The following is an 18,151-nucleotide window of genomic DNA, read 5'->3' on the forward strand; positions in this document are numbered from 1 at the left end:
TTCAGTCTGATTGTTCGACAGCCTTATCTGATGCCGTGTTCTTCACCACATAAAACATCCACTGGCCTGTTGAGACCATAATCGGAAACATTTTCCCCTGAAGATTCTTGGCCATCGACACAAAATGTAAAAAAGTTTTTAAATGTCCTCTCCTCACCCCCCCCCCCCCCCCCCAGCAGACAGTGGATCTCTCCACTTTCCCATCCTTGCAGTGGATATGTTTTTGACCCAGACGCAGGGGGGGCTGTGCGGCCCTGGGTACCGCTGGCTACCTAACGTTACTCGGCAACGGCCGCAGACCCGCTCCATTGTGTCCCCTTAACTTGAACGACTCATTGCTGCATTTTCCCATGATGCATCTGCGCGGCCGGCGCCGGTCACCTGTGTCGACTTCCCCTTCCTGACGGCTCCCCACTGCTGCCATGGTGTTGGTTTCACGCGTTATTTCTCATACTCGCTTGGCCTGTCATGGTCACTTACTGGAGGCTGATGTCCTCACACTTTTCCAGGGACATCCTGCTGTATGTGTCTTAGTGTTGGTGTGCTCTGTCTTCCCGATGAAGTCAATTACAGATAACATTTATACAGAGATTAACAAAAGCCCTCCTGCTAGCTTATTTGATGAGAGTTACTTAGCTTATGCTTTTGCCCTGGTTCTGGTTTTAATGCTGTAGAAGTTACTTTTGGTCCCATGTAATATTTCTTAAATAACAAAAGCTTCTGCTCTTTGCTGTATAGCACTGAATTAGAATTTTTACTCTCTGAAGTAGACAGCCGTGCACATTAACTGGAAGTTGGCCTGTCGCTATGATCTGTTTTGTTCCCGTCGCCGTAGAAACGGCCAGACCCGCGGCGGCCCATTTGCGCGTTAGGTGACTGACCTGCGTCGAGTCGGTGCGAGCGTGGGGCCTCGGGGTGTTCGGTCCTCCCGGAGTCTGTGGCTTTGCCCCGCCCCCTGGGTTGTGGATGGGCCACAGACGGGATTTCTTACAGCTGCCCTCCCCCCCCCCCCCACCAGCCCTCCTTTGTGCGCTTTCCCACATTGAGAAAATGCAGGAAACGGGGCATCTTATTTAATGTCCAGCTACTTGTTTTCTTTTTTTATTTGAAGAACCAAGTTATTTTGGTGGGATACAACCTGATTTAATTTAGGCCAATTTCCTAAACTGGATGTTTATTGGTAACTTGGTACACTTTTACCTAGTTAAATGACTTTTATAAATGTGCTTCAGTTAATCAAGACACCTACCTTCCTTTGTGTAAAGTCTACATATTTTACAGTCAGCAGTCTGTAATGAAGATGATTATTCACCGTCATACAATCTGAAGCACGTGGGGATTCTCTCACACATCCCACCTTGCTCTCCTATGAGACACCTGCTCGCATGCAGCGGAGAGAGCAAAGATCCGGGTCAAAGCACCGGGTCAGTCATTTTTCCAGTGCCTCTGGTGTGGCTTTCTTTTCGTTTGGGGGTCGCGGACCTTGCTCGAGGGCCCAGCAGTGATGGGATTACTGTGCGCACCACGGGATTCGAACCAGAGACCTCCCGAACATAGGCACAGAATGTGAACTCTCATGCAGCACGCCTGAAGTGTCTCTGCACATTCAGCTTGACAATAGTGATACATCTGAGGGTGTAAATGAAATATCCATCCAGTCATTCTTTCTCTGAGCGCGTGTAGTGTGATCTCATACCTGCAGTAAGTGTTGCGTGGCTTTCAGATGCTCTGCGTGGATGGATCTCTGCACTCATTCGGGTTGTTTCTTTATTTCCGAAACAGGGTACTAATTTACGTAAGATCCTCTTAATGCGCTACTTCGGAAACCAGCGGCTCGTCTCCAAATCGGACTTCGGGGGCGGGAGCGTCTCTTCCGGTAGGTTTCCTAAGTCCCCGTCAGGGGTTAGGCAAACATTTTTAGGATGTTTTTTGTTATAGCTGATCTGAGGTCAGTCATGAGTGATGCTCAGCCCATTGCCGCTCATGTGTTTCCTTCATTTTATCTGTCCCGTTTTTATTAATAAGTGTTTCTTCTTAATGGATGATGAACTATGAGCTCAGAAGCTGTATAGACACACTATTACTGTGTCCTTACCTCCATCGCTAAATGTGTCCTTGGACATAAACTCGAGCTGCTCTTAAAGCCCGAAAAGATCTGCTAGCATTAGCTTTGTGGCCCGCAGGAGTGTCCCCCCAGCCGGACTGTGACAGGTCCGGCTCATGTATGATGGACATCCAGTGCCTGCTGGACAGTGTGGGGGTTCCGGAGCTGGTGATTGACGTCATCGTCAGCACGAAGAACGACAGGGTCTTCGAGGAGAGCATCTGGCTGGGCATCGCGCTGCTGCGAGGAGGAAACACACAAATACAGGCAGGCTGCTCCTCTACCTCCCCCCTCTAGTCCACCCCGGCCCCGGGGTAACCGAACTCCCACCACCAAGTACTTTGGTTCCTGTAATTACTGTTACCTCTGTCGCTGCTGCGAGCAGCAGGCTGGACAAACAGTACTCTGCAAAAGTCGTAGCCAGTCAAAGGAAATGTTTCAGGCTATTTACCGGGACAGTAAGTGTATATTTGCTCAGGGAAAAAAACACAATTTAACATTAGAATTAGGAGGTATGCGAATTAACAGTAACACGATAAAAAATAAACCAGGATTTCTTCTATTCTCCGGAAAGTTCCTAATGTTTAGTTGGATGGCTAGAAGAGCACGGCTTCGGTTCCCAAATCTCTCCCTGGGGGGCACCCCAGCCATTCCATGTATTCTTTAAATTTCACCACCAGCTCAATTAATTAACTTAATTAATTAAATATACTAAAATGAGGTATGGTAGCGGTCAGAAAAACATTTGCACAGTAGCGTGCAGGTGATCTGAGACACTCTACGTGCCTCAGTATGTGCATGTGGTTTCTGAATGACATCATCAGACTCTGACAGCGTCCCTCTGCCATTTCTGATCGTCCTCCACCTCTGCAGAATTCCTTCTACCATCAGCTTCACAAGCAGAAGAAGTCAGAGACATTCTTCAGAGTTCTGTACGACCGCATGACTTTGGCGCAGCAGGAGATCCGCTCCACTGTCTCCGTCAACATGTTTGAGTTGAACAGCAGGAAGCGGGATGAGGACGGGGAGACCACCGCCCCCAGGCACAAGAAGCCAGGTCTCTTCCTGTCACATGACTGATTGTGATAAAGGCAGGCCCAGCTACATATGTCAAGTCTAAAAGAGGCCTGTTTCCGCAGTGTGACTCTGAAATACCCTTCAGGGAGTTAACCTGCGTGTAATTTATACCTGCTGGTAAAATCCATCACCTTTCTTTGCAGACAGTTGGTCATGAGCATTTAAATATTTGCATTCGTGATGCTAAAACCATTGGGTTGCAGTGATGATCCTGGTACACTTGGTGCTATCGGCGAAATCTAATCCAACTGCTGGCAACCCCCATGCTCCTCCCCCCACCCAAGCTGCTGGTAAAAGTTATCAGTCAGGGAGGGCAGTTTGGTACCCACGGTTTTTTACTTTGCTGCACCAAGTAGTTGCCAGTCTTGCCCTTGCCCGCCACTGTTGGATTGGTTCTTTCAAACTGTGCCGTGACCACTCGTACATTCCCTCGTGGCCCGCAGGGAAGGATTCCATCCGACACCTGAAGGTTGACATGAGGGGCCAACTCAAAGAGGCCTCCTCGGCCACCTCCAAGGCCTTCTGCACCATCCGTAAGGAGATCGACCAGGACGTGGATGTCAACGGCAGTGAGGTGGGGGAGGAGCTCATGGAGGACACGCTGATGAGCCCGGCTATCGTGCTCATGAACCCTCTTCTGCGGTTCCTGCAGCTGCTGTGCGAGAACCACAACAGGGGCCTGCAGGTAAGGCCAGCGGAGCTGCAATGCGTCGCACAACAGAAATGTGTCGTCACCTAGATTGTGAGAGAATCTCGATACCAGGAACGCAAAGATCTTACTAACTTACCTTCCAAGAATTAACCTGGGGTGCAGTGCATTATGGGATTGGTTGGGATATATATATGCAACCGTGATACTTGCAGGGAGTACCATAAACATCCAGGGATTTTTACCGTCCTCCGTACTTCTTGAGTATTGGAACTGGTCGGCAATGGAAGATCACGTAAAATGGGTACCCGAGAACATAAGTATGGTCGAGTACGCATAGTGTGATTCACCCCCTGTGTTGTGCCGCCCCCTTCCCAACGCAGGACTTTCTGCGCAACCAAAACAACAAGACCAACTACAACCTAGTGTGCGAGACGCTGCAGTTCCTGGACTGCATCTGCGGAAGCACCACAGGAGGCCTGGGCTTGCTGGGCCTCTACATCAACGAGAGGAACGTGGGCCTGGTGAAGCAGACCCTGGAGACCATCACCGAGTACTGCCAAGGCCCCTGCCATGAGAACCAGGTGCTTGGCTTAGCCATGCCTGTCCCGTCGGTCAACATAGAGAAATGACTGGGAATGTAGTAAGAAACAGTTCAGTTGGTGCAGCTGACATTAGCTCTGACCTAAACAGGCCCAAAGTAACACCAACGTGGAAATCTTTCACTTTATCTTCCTCATACCTTTCTAGGGTTGCCAACTTTCACACATCTGGCGTGACACTCATACTTTCTGACTCTCATGCACACGCAAAAAGATCTTACGCCAAATGTATATTATTCCATTATGAACCTAAAATTAACTACATCAAAAGCGTTGGGGTAGTTTGCAAACCATAGAGACTATTTACAGGGTAATAAAACTGTTACATACATGTAAATGAGTGTGCGGACTTGTCTCGAATTCAAAATCACACGTCAGCCAGTTGACCGGAGTTGGCATCACTGCCATTCATGCCATAATCAGTTTCCTCTCAACCCCACAGACCTGTATAGCCAAGCACGAGTCCAACGGAATCGACATCATCATTGCCCTCATTGTGAATCCCATCAACCCCCTGGGGAAGCAACGCATTGACTTGGTGATGGAACTGAAGGTAGTGTGTGTGTGTGTGTGTGTGTGTGTGTGTGTGTGTGTGTGTGTGTGTGTGTGTGTGTGTGTTTGTGCGCATGTGTAATTTTAAATCTATTTCAAGTGTTATGAAAAATTATACTCTCTCTGTACAAATACCCACAAATATGTAATGACATGGTCCGCATGATCAGGTAACTTTGGAAGCATGGAAGCTACATTTTCTTCTGTCTTCTCTTATACTGTTACAGATGCAGTTTGATGATAATGGCTCACAGTCACATCTGCTTTTTTCTAAACGTATCTGTCTCCCATCTCTCTGCTCAGAACAACGCGTCCAAGCTACTGCTGGCCATCATGGAAAGTCGCCAAGACAGCGAGAACGCAGAGAAGATCCTGGACAAGATGAGGCCCATCGAACTGGTGGGAACCCCTTAGCGTGTAACCATGGGGCGGTGGGCCTGTTTGAAGCAGCACTCACGTTGTCTGTCTCTCAGGTGGACGTCATGAAGGAGGCCTACAGCCAGGGTGTGGAGAGCGAAGCTGACAACGAGGCCGGCAGTGACCAGATCCTGCCCAGAGACGTCGGCCACAACATCTACATCCTGGCCCACCAGGTGAGCCCTCGTCTTCCATCTTCCATTGCGCCTCGCTAATCTTGGCATGGATTAAATCGGTACGAGAGGGTACTGCTGATGTGTGTCATTTCAAAAACAGATCTTTTATAGGAGCACCGTCGTCTGGTCAACCATGTAAGAATTCTCTCTGGAGATCGGTCGTACCACTTCCTGTAAGGGATAGGGGGGGATCCCAAATAATATTTTACATTATAGGTTCAAAAGCCAAGAAAAATAATCCTATGTTGACATATGGAGAAGTACTACAGCATTGACTAGTAATGGGACCAGAGGGTCAGCAGATTAATCCCCAGTAGACCCTGAACATCATTGAGTGAAGTAAATGAGGATGAAGATAAGTCAGCACGTTGAAAGGTCTAAGAAGCACTTATTTCAGCATGAAATCCTTAGGGATGGTGATGTTGTTGTCATCACTCTGGTTCCCTGCTGCTTTTAGTGGAAGCACGTGTTGGAGAGCTTTCCATCTCGCCCTATGGGCGAGATTCTCGATCTTATTTCTCGTCTTTGTAAAAAGTTGGCACGTTTGGCAGGTTTCAGGTTCAGACCACAGCGTCAGCAGGCGCACTTTCACCTCCCAAACAGATGTGGTGCGCGATGGCGTTGCGGGGTGCCTGCGGCTTACTTTATTTATTTGGTTCACAAGTAGTGTGATGCACAAATACAGTCCCCTCCCCCTTTCCTGTGGTCTGGTTTACCAGCAAGGAGAGGCATTCTTGTAAGCCTCTGCTTTGTCAGGCAAACCCTGTTTGTTGTGACAGAGGTCAAGTGTAGAATAAGAGCCCTTTCTCCCTCACTTATTTTGTTTTTTTTTCCTCATGAAAAAAAACGTTTTATTTTTTCTTTCCACGACTTGAGTACTTATTTGGTACTTTTCCAGTTCCTCGCCGAAGAGTGTTAGACGAGTGTGTGTGTGTGTGTGTGTGGTTGGGGGCGGGGGGGGATGAGGAATCCTCTTGTTAAGTAGCGAGTCTGTCCGTCCATGATTGGCAGCAACATCGCCGCTCGTCGCAGCTCCTGCGCTGAGTACTCGGTGTGCCGTGAGATGCGCGCCACTGCGGAAATCTGCGCTTATTTATCGACGGGTGAAGTTGGACAAAACGCGAGGTGGTTTTAATGGTAGAACGATGTATTGAGCACGGTCCCCCCTCCATGCCCCACGGCTGGGTACGTGACTGCTTTTCTGAGTGCCAAGGCTTGGTCTAGCAGCAGCCGGCCACAGTCTATGCCCCAACCCCCCCCCCCCCATTCCCTGCAGCTCTATCGGTAATTGGCCGACGCTCGCATGCACGACGGAGTGGCGGACAGCTTTCCCTCCAAACGACTCCCTGGTGCAAACCTGGACTCGTTCCAGTCTGCTGTTTTTTTCCCCTCCCTGAGTCAGACGGGTCAGACAGGAAACCTCTTGTCCGTCTGATGCAATATCTCCCCTGGTGATTGAGGCTAAAGATTAAATTAAAAAAAAAAAAAAAAGTTTCCGAAAACCAAAGACATGCGTCACATGCTGCAGATGCCCAGTCTGACTAGCTCTGGTAGAGTTTGGCGACCTGGTGGGCCTCCTGAAATAGAGCTGCAGGACTCGGGTGTTTCCAAGGTGATATAAAACTGCGGTCTGAACTGCAGCTCAGGGTGTGATGCTGTGTTAAGTACCGATCCCCCGGAGGATAACGTGATAATATCTTTGAGAGAGAAAAAAAAAAACGCACATTTGTTTTTTTTAAATAGCTATACAGAGAGTGTCTTTTTCGGACATTTCGTTAGGGGCTGATTTTAGTCTGCGGCCGGCACGCTGGCTCAGTGTGTAGCCCTGTCATCTCACAGGACCGTGCCTGTGGTCGGATCCGGGTCCTGGCTTCAGGTTTCTAAGCCTCTCCCTGCGTCTACATGGCCATCCTCTGGGGAATTTTCCTCCCACGCGCGTCTTGTTCAGGCGTGAGTGTATGAGTGGGTGCTGTCCCACGCTGCGCTTTCATGGTGTAACCTTCAGGATTACTGAGGTTCCAATTAGGAAAGTGGTGATGCAGATTGCGATATAGACTGGATAATGGTAGAGTACGCATATGCAAAACTATGAAATGTCCTGAGATGGCGTCTTATTTGCTTGTCAGGAATGCTGGTGACTCACTCAACCCCAGCTGTCAATATCCTAATAATATATTACTCAGGAGTATAAAGCGAAACTGTCAGAGCCAAGATTGTATCTCTCCAGATTAAATATCTGGGATACTGGCTCACAGGGATATTTGAAGTGAAGGGTATTTTGGCGGGTATTAGGGGTGAAATGCCTCGGGTCACATGACCGCCTGCACGACCACATAGCTGGGACAAAGATCCAGTTCTTCCATATCACCTTCACATTTCCAAGCGTCTAAGCACAGGTTAGCTTGTGGTTATATCAGTAGGGACTTGTGTAACTGTACAGTTAAGCCATTAGTCAGCATGGCCGTTCATCCAGGTTATCTACAGCACAGCAGAAGCGAACCAGGAATGCACTGTCACTATGTAAATATATCTGTAGCTAGATAAATATGAGAGTGATATTTATAATTATTGTAAAATAATGGCAGAGATCTTTGACTGACCCCTGGTCTCATTTGTAACTTATTTGCATCCTTGTTCACTGCATGGTGTGTTCAGATCCATGTACAGACGCTTACTGTGGCAGGAGAGTGGGGTGGATTTGTCCGTAGTGTCACACCTGGAACATGTTTTCAGGTTTTCCCACATTCAGCGCATCTAATGTCTGTCATGGACAGCTGGCTTGGTGTCCTGCTGACTTCTGCATCCATGGTTGCACTGTGAAGCAGCTATACATGTCTTATGCTGTGAATGGTTTCCGGTTTCCATGGTAATGCCTAGGGTCAGTGCGCCAGTGGTACCCTACAGCTGTATTTGTTTAATAATTTTTTTTTAACAATGGTACTTTGCGTTTTCCCACCCTAGCTGGCCCGACACAACAAAACTCTTCAGCAAAGCCTGAAGCCCAGACAGGAACCAGACTCCGATGGTGATGAGGCATTGACCTACTATGCCAACCACACCGCCCAGATTGAAGTAGGCTATACTCAGAAATGCCATTTTTTTAAAACATGTTGTCATGTAATATATCTTATAGCTCCTAACATGTCTTCTAAGGTCCTCAAAAAATTGTTGCCCATTGATATATACAGTACTGTGCAAATGTCATTGGCATTCAGAGAAAATGATGCTTCAATGTCTGTCAAAGTTTGTCAGCTTAGTCTTTTCAAAACCTCTACTAAAGTTTTTTACTTGAGCACTACCTCACCTTGTTTGGCTAATCAATCCATCATTGAGTTATTCAGCTAATTAAGTTCATTTTTAATTAATTGAGCATATGGTGAAATTTAATGAATACTTGGAATGGCTGGGGTGCAGAGGTTTGGGAACTGAAGCTCATTTTTAGGAGGAAATTATATATATATATATATATATATATATATATATATATATATATATATATATATATATATATATATATATATATATATATATTAAATATAAACTTAATAACGACTAACGACGAGATGAATAGCTTTGAACATTTTCATTGCCTTTCTTTGCACAGTATTCTATACTGAAGGTGGGAGCTGTCTGTCATTTGTATTTGTCATTTGTTATTGTTCTTGTTGTTGTCTGTTTTCATTTGTCATCTTCTACCATTATATTCCCATATGGAACACATATGGATTTAGTGTGATAACTCAAGAAGTGCTTGATGGGTCTTTTTCAAACTTAGCAGACACATTGTATGAGTGAAGATCTGGAAGTGATCAAATTCTGAAACAACTCACAAAAAACTAAATCAGTGCCCCATAGTGATACCAAACAGAAAGCCAATCTCAGACACTTCATCTCTATAGTATGATAATTTAAAAAAAATTCGGTGGATTACCATTTCACAAAAATATTATATAAATGAAGATCTTGTGTGTTTTCATAATTTGAGATAAACAGCATGAAAATTAAAACAGCACCTCAAAGTGGTGACACATGAAGGTATAGCCACAGATGCAGATCTGGCGAACCTGATTACATTGACGTTTCACATGAATTTTGGCTTTTAATAAAGAGTGCGTTGTGGGGGTACAGTTTGTAGAGGTTGGGGGGTGTGGGAGGAGTAGGGATTAGACTGGGGGATGGAGGGGTGACGGGGCCGTCTGGGACATACATCGTTGTCATTCTGACAACATTTAGGTTGTTTTAATTTTGCACATTGCATGTGAATGTGCGTTGTTGGTCTGCTTGGGGACGTTGCATAATGTGTGGGTGTTGTTCCTGTTACTGCAGTAAAACCAATCTAATAAAATGTCACTACAGCTTCCACAGGTGGGTTTTTCTGATATTAAGCTACTTTTAAAACTTATATTTAACTGGGAACCTTTTTTAATTTGTCTAATGTAGTATCGAAGTGCACTGAATTACCTGCAAAAGGCTATGACAGATCTTTCCATTCCCCGGCATACTGCTGGTGTTTTAAACCCAGTATTCAGTGGACCTTCTTGATGCCAGACAATGCACTACTTCTTTGACCTTGGGTTTAATTTTTCTCAGCTGGAAGCCAACTGTCTGATGTCGGATGTCAAAATTGAAAATTGTTATTTTTTGAAAATTGGGAGAAAAATAGAACGTACTCAGGTAAATGAGATGAAGGACGCTTCACCGATGTGCCCTTTCGCCATGGCGCAGATCGTCCGTCACGACCGCACCATGGAGCAGATCGTCTTCCCCGTGCCCAACATATGCGAGTACTTGACTGAGGAGTCAAAGACGCGCGTCTTCTGCACCACCGAGCGGGACGACCAGGGCAGCAAGGTCAACCACTTCTTCCAGCAGTTCGAGGACCTCTACAATGAGATGAGGTGGCAGAAGAAAATCCGCAGTAAGGCTTTGTTCGTCCATTTGCCGAACAATAATGGGTAGCGCTCTCTGAGGCGTTTCTCGGACTGTGGAAGGAACTGATTCACATTACACTAAGGAAGTGTGTGAAATTCTTCACCTTGGTTTGTTCATTATGGCCTGTTTAAGCCACCACGGGTATCGTTAGACCCCAGGATCAGCCTTACCCAGGTTCCTGAAGTTCAGACTGTTGATGAATCCGTATGACTCTCTATGACCCCAGTTATCTGTCATTTTCTTATTCCCGACTAAGCTCCCTAGTTAACTACGGGTGGGAGAAGATTTGCATACCCTTTAGAACTATCTGAAACCTGAAGGAAAGTCGACAATGAAGAATGAACTCCTATATTTAGCAAGTAGTGGAACTTTCTGTACTGGCGATGACATTAACAATACACTATGGGTGCTGGTCAGACCATTTCAGCATTTTGGAGGTATTTTGGCCTGTCCCTCCATACAAATCTGCTTCGGTTCATTTATATTTTTGGTATGTCTTGAACGGCTTACTGATCACGCCACAGAATTTCAATTGGGCTGAGGTCAAGCCCCTACCTTGGCCATTTTAAAACATTTCTTCTCCTCCAGCTTCTCTGTTGTTGCCTTTTCTTTTGTATATGGGATCTTGTTGCATGGCCCAAATTCCTCTTTTAGACCACAGATAGATGCCCTGATATTCTGCCTGATGCATTGTTCTGTTAATGACTGAGTGTCATTCAGGCCTTGAGGCAGCAAAGCAGCAGTACATTATGTGCCATCCGTCATGCATCACAGTTGTGATTAGGTGTTGCTGTTGGTATACGCTGTTTTTTTTGTTTTCCATCGAACTGTGTACATTGAAAACAAAGTTCGACTTTAGTTTTGTCTGTGCATTGAAAACATTGTTCCATCCAGGTGGTCCTTAGCAAACGTCACATGGACAGAAACGTTCGTTTTGTTTTTAAGAGGAAGAGCAGTTGGTTTTCTCAGGTGATCTGATGTTGCCTCCATCTTCTTCTGTGTCTTTTTTATGATCGGGGATGTCATGAAATGCACGGCGTGTAACACATGTCCTTAGCTTTCCAAAAAGGGTTCCTGGTCACTTGTTCGTTGATTTTGTGGGATGCTCTAGCATCAAATTGAAACAAAATTTTATAACGACATGCACCGAGGTGACTTACCTTTCTTTAGTTTTATTATTTTAAAAGCATCAACGTATCTTACATGAAACACCAGGAAGCCAAATTAAAAATGGTTCTACATTTTTAAGAACCGATAATTCGACATCTCAATGACATCGAATTACGCTTCCACACACATTTTTAAGTCACCTGTGTAAGGTTTAATGCATGATAACTTCCATCCATCCATCCATTTTCCAAACCGCTCATCCTATTGGGTCGGGGGGGGGTCCGGAGCCTATCCCGGAATCAATGGGCACGAGGCAGGGAACAACCCAGGATGGGGGGCCAGCCCATCGCAGGGCACACTCACACACCATTCACTCACACATGCACACCTATGGGCAATTCAGCAACTCCAATTAGCCTCAGCATGTTTTTGGACTGTGGGGGGAAACCGGAGTACCCGGAGGAAACCCCACGACGACACGGGGAGAACATGCAAACTCCGCACACATGTGACCCAGGCGAAGACTCGAACCCGGGTCCCAGAGGTGTGAGGCGACAGTGCTAACCACTGCACCACCATGCCGCCCCGCATGATAACTTTGTACTTGAAATTACTTTCACGTTAATGAACCAAAAATGTATTTATTAGTAGAACTACAATTTAGGCTTGAGTGGTATAATGGCAGCACAACATACCGTGTTAGTTCCTTTCAGCAAAACTGTATCGTGATACAGGGATTTCAAAATAGCATCGCTGTATGACATACTGAATACCTGAGTGTAATATCCGGACAATATCAAAATTCAGAAATTAATTCAGAAATTGCTTGCTGCTAAACTACAAATACCACGTACTTCACATACAAACGTAAGCCAAATTTGTGATAACCCTGGTTTAAGTGGATATTATAAATTTTTTAAAACGCACAGCTGGGGGGATATATATATATATATATATATATATATATATATATATATATATATATATATATATATATATATATATATATATATATATTGTACAAAAGTATTGGGACACACCTCTTAATAATTAAAGTCACGTGTTTCATTCAGACACATTGCAACAGGTGTAGAAAATGAAGCACCCAGCCATGCAGTCAGGTTTACACAGATTTGTGAGAGAATGGGTCATTCTGAAGAGCTCAGTGCATTGAAGTATGGTCCTGTCATAAGATGCCACCTTTGCATTAAGTCAGGTAATGAAATTTCTTCCCTGCTAGATATTGCGTAGTCACATGTAGAAAGTGGCAGACCACGGACAGTAACAGAACACGGTCACCGACAGCTGAGGCACATAGCGCCAAACCCTATTGACTCAGTGACTGCAGAGTTCCAAACTTCCTTCAGCATTAACCCCAGCACAAAACTCAGCTGCATGCAGACCTCACATCACCAAGCGCAATGCCAAGCGTCAGATGGAGTGGTGTAAATCACGCTGCCACTCGGCTCTGAAGCAGTGGAAACATGTTCTGTGGAGTGACGAATCACACTTCTCTGTCTGGCATTTTGATGGACGAGTGTGGGTTTGGTGGATGCCAGGAAAATGTTACCTGCCTGACTGCATTGTGCCAAGTGTAAAGTTTGGTGGTGGAGGGATAATGGTGTGGGGTTGTTTTTCAAGGGTTGGGCTGGACCCCTTAGTTCCAGTGAAGGGAACTCTCAGTGTACCAAGCCATTTTTAACTATTCCATGCTTCCAACAGTTTGGGGAAGGACCTTTTCTGTTCCAGCATGACTGTGTCCCAGTGCACAAAGCAAGGTTCATAAAGACATGGCTGAGTGAGTTTGGTGAGGAAGAACTTGGCTGGTCCACACAGAGCCCTGACCTCAACCATCAAACACCTTTGGGATGAACTAGAATGGAGAATGAAAGCCTGGCCTTCACTTCCAACATCAGTGCCTGACCTCACAAAAGCTCTTCTGGGTGAAGGAGCAAATTCTGAAATCTTGTGGAAATCCTTCCTAGAAGAGTGGCAGCTTTTATAGCTGCAAGGGTGGGGAGGGGGGCAGCTCCATATGGATGCCTATGGATGGGATGTCATAAAAGTTCCTCTAGGTGTGATGCACTTTTGTCCACATAGTGTATATTCTTTCAGCCATTGTTTTATTAATTTAGCCGGTTTTATGGAAAAGCTGCTTTATGGAAAAACATGACTTAGTTACCTTTTAATGATTATTAAAACTGGACCTGCATACCATCCAGTTTAAGCAGATTGATGGTCACCGACAGCAGAGGCGTATAGTGCGTAAAAATCTCCAACGCTCTATCGACTCAATGACAGAGAAAAGGCGCAGAGAGTGAAGTAGTGCTTTAAGAGAAAAAAAATCATTAAGCTAAATAGTGCTTTTTTTAAGCATAAAGAGGGAGACTGTCGTAATCATAGCAGCGTGGGCTGGGGACGATTCTGAGCAGGATGTCATTTGCCTGTGTCCCGTCTATAAGTGGCCCTTTGCTAAGCATCGGTACTTGTACTCAGTCTGAAAAATATAGTATTGACGCATTCCTACTTTTTTGTATTATGTTAAATATCTATTTGTTATTATGACTAGGCTTAAGTTATTCTCACAATTACATATTTAAGTGAATAGCATGTCCTTTAGCAAAGGTGGATAGTTCAGGTCCAGAAAGTAAAAATTCAACCCAAGATTTTGTTTCAACCAACCAGTTGAGTCACTCTCTGTACTCAACTCATGTACTCTGTACTCAACTCTGTACTCAGGACAAAATCGTGGTCTGGACTTATACCTGAACTATCCGCCTCTGTCCTTTAGTGTCATTGTGTTCTGTGTAATAGCCTTGCCGTGTCTTAATGCTGAAATGACGTCACGCCCAGCATAATGCTGACAGATGCTGGCATCTCTCCCACAGGCAACCCGGGCCTGTTCTGGTTCTCACGCCATATGTCCCTCTGGGGCAGCATCTCCTTCAACTTGGCCGTGCTGGTCAACCTCGCCGTAGCCCTCTTCTACCCCTTCGGAGACGACGACGACGAAGGTTAGTCTGTGCGCACGATGGACGAGTACTCTGTAGTGCTATGTCGGGTTCAAATAACAGTGGTGGTGTTTGGGCAGCTGTTAACTGAGGATGAGAAAGATATTTAAATAGTGACTTTTTTATTTGCTTGCAATTCATTCTACCCATGAAGGCACAGTATCAGCTAAACGTATGTATTTCGATTTCCAGGACTGTTAGCCGAATTGCCTTGAAAACTCTAACGACAGGTTGAAATATGTGGCACTAAAAATGGAAGAAAACAGGAGACCGGTTCTGATTTTAAGCCCGCTTTAGCCTCAGATAGTCTGAGGAGGAAGTGAGAGAGGCGGCCCTTCCTCATCGCACGGCAGCCCGCAGCGGTCGGCAGGTGTACCCGCCATGCTCCGTTGCCGCGGGCGTACCAGCCTCTGGTCACATGATCACGGCCTGCTGAAACAGTATCTTCTCCGCTTGCCACACTCCACTGACCGTCGTGTCTCCACACAAACTTGAATGTTGTCAGTCTAGGTGAGGACATTGCATGCTGTGTGTGTGTGCTGTTCCTGTCACTGCAGTAAAAGAAACAGCCAAAAAAGAATACTAAAAAAGAACTGTCCGGCAACTTTAGGTGATGAATACAAATATTATGAAGTTTAATAATTATAATGTCTAAAGGAACGTGCATCTTTTTAGTATTTTTTACTTTAAGTAACTTCATTGGTCCAGGTCTGTTACCTATTCTTTGAATTCAAATAAAGTTTTTAACTGGAAAACTAAAATCTCCAGTTCTGAAGACAGTATTCCCTTACCTGATTTACGTGACTGCTTTTTACATGGAAGGGTAAGTCACTCTCTTTTAAGATGTCATCCCTAGATGGAGTGGATGGGTGCTTTATTACATGGGAGATAAAACCACTGCAGATCTGTTAAGGAAGGAACATAACAGGCGGGACCTTGATTTAAATCCCGATTATGCCTTTACTCAGCTACCCGCCGTGTGGAAGTATCAGCATTCGATGCAACTTCTCTTTCTCGCTTTCAGGCCTTGGCAAAAACCCTGAATGTAGGTGGGCCATCAGTTACACTGAGGTGAAAGTAGCGAAGTGTGTCTGGTGAAGTTTATTGAGAACCGCACCGGGAACGCTCACGATGCTGATGCTCTTTCAGGCTGCTTCTCCGTGGATCCATCCGCTGCTTCACGTGGGGGCCTGAGAGATGCCGTCCATTGGTCGTCCTTTGAGTACCTGATGTGAATCTAAGTCCGGTGGATGAGGGGTTGTCTAAGTCACCCTGCCCGGCGTGCCGCCGTTCCCCGGGTTAAGATCACGGACCGGGGAGCGCAGAAAGTGCGCTCTGATTCAGAACCCGTTGCCATGGTTTCCCCCCCTCGCGCTCCTGTCATTAGCCAGTTCCCCTCAGGGTAATTGATCTATAGGTAGCTGCTGGAAGTGTCAATGCTCAGCCCCATTTCAGCTGGCTTTTCACAGTTCGTCTGTTTCCAAAAGGGGCTTCCCTTCGAAAAAAAACACTTGTTTTATTAATAAGATTTCATTATGTCCGTTACTGCCGTTCTTGAATCTGTATAGATTAAAATTAAGATGCACTTTATTGACCATAGAGGGAAATTCTCTTGTATACAGCAGCACGAACATAGTGCAGACGAACAAACAAGCAAGGTGCAAAGACAGCACACACAGTGCAAACAAGTAAACAAATTTTTAAAAGTGCACAAATAGAATATCCAGAAAATGGATGTAAGGTATCAAGCAGACACATCATTATTATTGATGTAAAGTCTCGTAAAATGACACGTATCCATGCTTGATCCACAAAAAAATAGCATCAAGTCTCTGTTAAAAGGTAACAGCAAAGCAGACCCTGAATGCTATAAAAAAAATCTAAATTTGTCTGCCGCACAGCACTTTTTAGCTGAAGTGTACTCAAGATCCTCAGGCATCCCCCGGTCCAACTAGCTTATGGTTAATGGCTTTTTCAGTATTATTATGGTCAGGTGGGTCTCACTACCAGAGGTTTCTTTGGTCTCGGGGCTGTTGATTGGTCACCATCGAAAGGCAAGGCATCCCCAGACCCAACCCTATGCTGTGTCCCATGTGGCTTTCAGGGTGAACCAGTCTCATCAGCTGACTGTAGACTGGCTTCTTATTGATTTGTGACTAATAAATACCTGCTAGTGTTTCTACACTTTTTAATGGACTGTGTTCTTGGTGCCATGTCATTAGACGAAGCCCATCAACAGTCAGAGCGGCCCTTCACCATGTACTTTTTTAATATACTAAGGTGGCACATGGTTGGCACGCCTGTTTTGGTGTCTGAACGTCAACAAGTCATTAAAGTTTATCCACACAGAGTGGTCGGGACATTTGTGGGACAGGAAAGTGCCTCTTGTCCAGTAACGCTTCCTGTTTTGTAAGCGGGCCATCGCAGCTGCGCAGGAGCCCCACATGACTGTATCTCGATGTCTGTCCCTGCAGGCGAGCTCCGGCCACTGGTGTCCCTGATGCTCTGGGCTGCCGTGCTGATCTCCACCATCATGCTCTTCGTCTTGCCCAAGCCGGGGGGGATCAGACCTTTCCTGGTGGCCGTCATCCTCCGATCCATATACACGCTTGGCCTCAGACCCACACTGGTGCTTTTGGGAGCGGCCAACGTAAGTCGCGCGGCTTCTCGGGTCGTCCTCGGAGACGTTTCTGAAAAGTGTTTTATGTGTCCCTTCGCTGCCTGATTATTCTCCTGGTGCGTTATGATGGTTTTCTCCCAGTATCCCAGTGTAAGTACTATTTTGTCGTTATTTTGCCCCCATGCTGTATGTAGTATGATGATATGTCCAGATGAAGTTTCCAGAAAAGTCTTCATGCAAATGGAGTAATCTAAAATCTTCATGCAAATTAATGTAAGTTCTGGAAAGTTCAGAAGCAGGCCATTAGAGGTTTTTGTCCTTCAGTGTTTCTTCCTCATTTAGATGATGCCTTCAGGCAACTTGTTTAGCAGAAATGTCCTACACATTATAATTCGTTTTTTTTTTTTTTTTTTTGCTCTTGAATGAAAAACAAGGAAAGAATAATGCGGGATAAATGTATGCGTGGTTTAATAGAAAGCCTCAAGGCTTATCTCTAACCTTAACTGAGTGTGGGGTGGAAATACAAGCCTTAAAAAAGGAAAGGATTCTGTCCTTGACCGATGTCTTAAAAGATGTTCTTTTTTACCCGCTTTCCAGCTGCTCAACAAGATAGTGTTTCTGGTGAGCTTTGTCGGGAACCGTGGGACGTTGGCTCGAGGCTACAAAGCCGTGATCACGGACATGGCGTTCCTCTACCACGTGGGCTACATCATCGTCTGCACGCTGGGCCTCTTCGCCCACGAATTCTTCTACAGCTTCCTGGTAAGAAAGACCCAGTCGGCCTCTTCTCGACAGCCTCCGGCCTGACCACGCTGCTTCGTGGAAACATTCAACAACACGTCCGACAAGGGGACTGAACATTTTTTATTTTCACACCAATGTTTTTATTAAACATTGCGTT

At 45.6% G+C, this 18,151-nt stretch overlaps 1 protein-coding gene across 1 annotated transcript in view; it reads left to right on the forward strand.

The window, feature by feature from the left end:
- itpr2 (inositol 1,4,5-trisphosphate receptor, type 2) overlaps positions 1 to 18,151 on the forward strand; it is an 86,413-nt gene that overhangs the window by 51,349 nt on the left and 16,913 nt on the right. The window contains 13 exon segments of the mRNA XM_049007394.1: positions 1,783 to 1,876; positions 2,184 to 2,371; positions 2,978 to 3,161; positions 3,625 to 3,866; positions 4,214 to 4,414; positions 4,875 to 4,985; positions 5,288 to 5,383; positions 5,458 to 5,577; positions 8,539 to 8,649; positions 10,303 to 10,495; positions 14,508 to 14,633; positions 17,105 to 17,280; positions 17,848 to 18,012. Coding sequence (XP_048863351.1) covers positions 1,783 to 1,876; positions 2,184 to 2,371; positions 2,978 to 3,161; positions 3,625 to 3,866; positions 4,214 to 4,414; positions 4,875 to 4,985; positions 5,288 to 5,383; positions 5,458 to 5,577; positions 8,539 to 8,649; positions 10,303 to 10,495; positions 14,508 to 14,633; positions 17,105 to 17,280; positions 17,848 to 18,012 — 2,007 coding nt within the window.

This window comes from Brienomyrus brachyistius, chromosome 3 (genome assembly GCF_023856365.1).
Source record: "Brienomyrus brachyistius isolate T26 chromosome 3, BBRACH_0.4, whole genome shotgun sequence".
NCBI lineage: Eukaryota > Metazoa > Chordata > Actinopteri > Osteoglossiformes > Mormyridae > Brienomyrus > Brienomyrus brachyistius.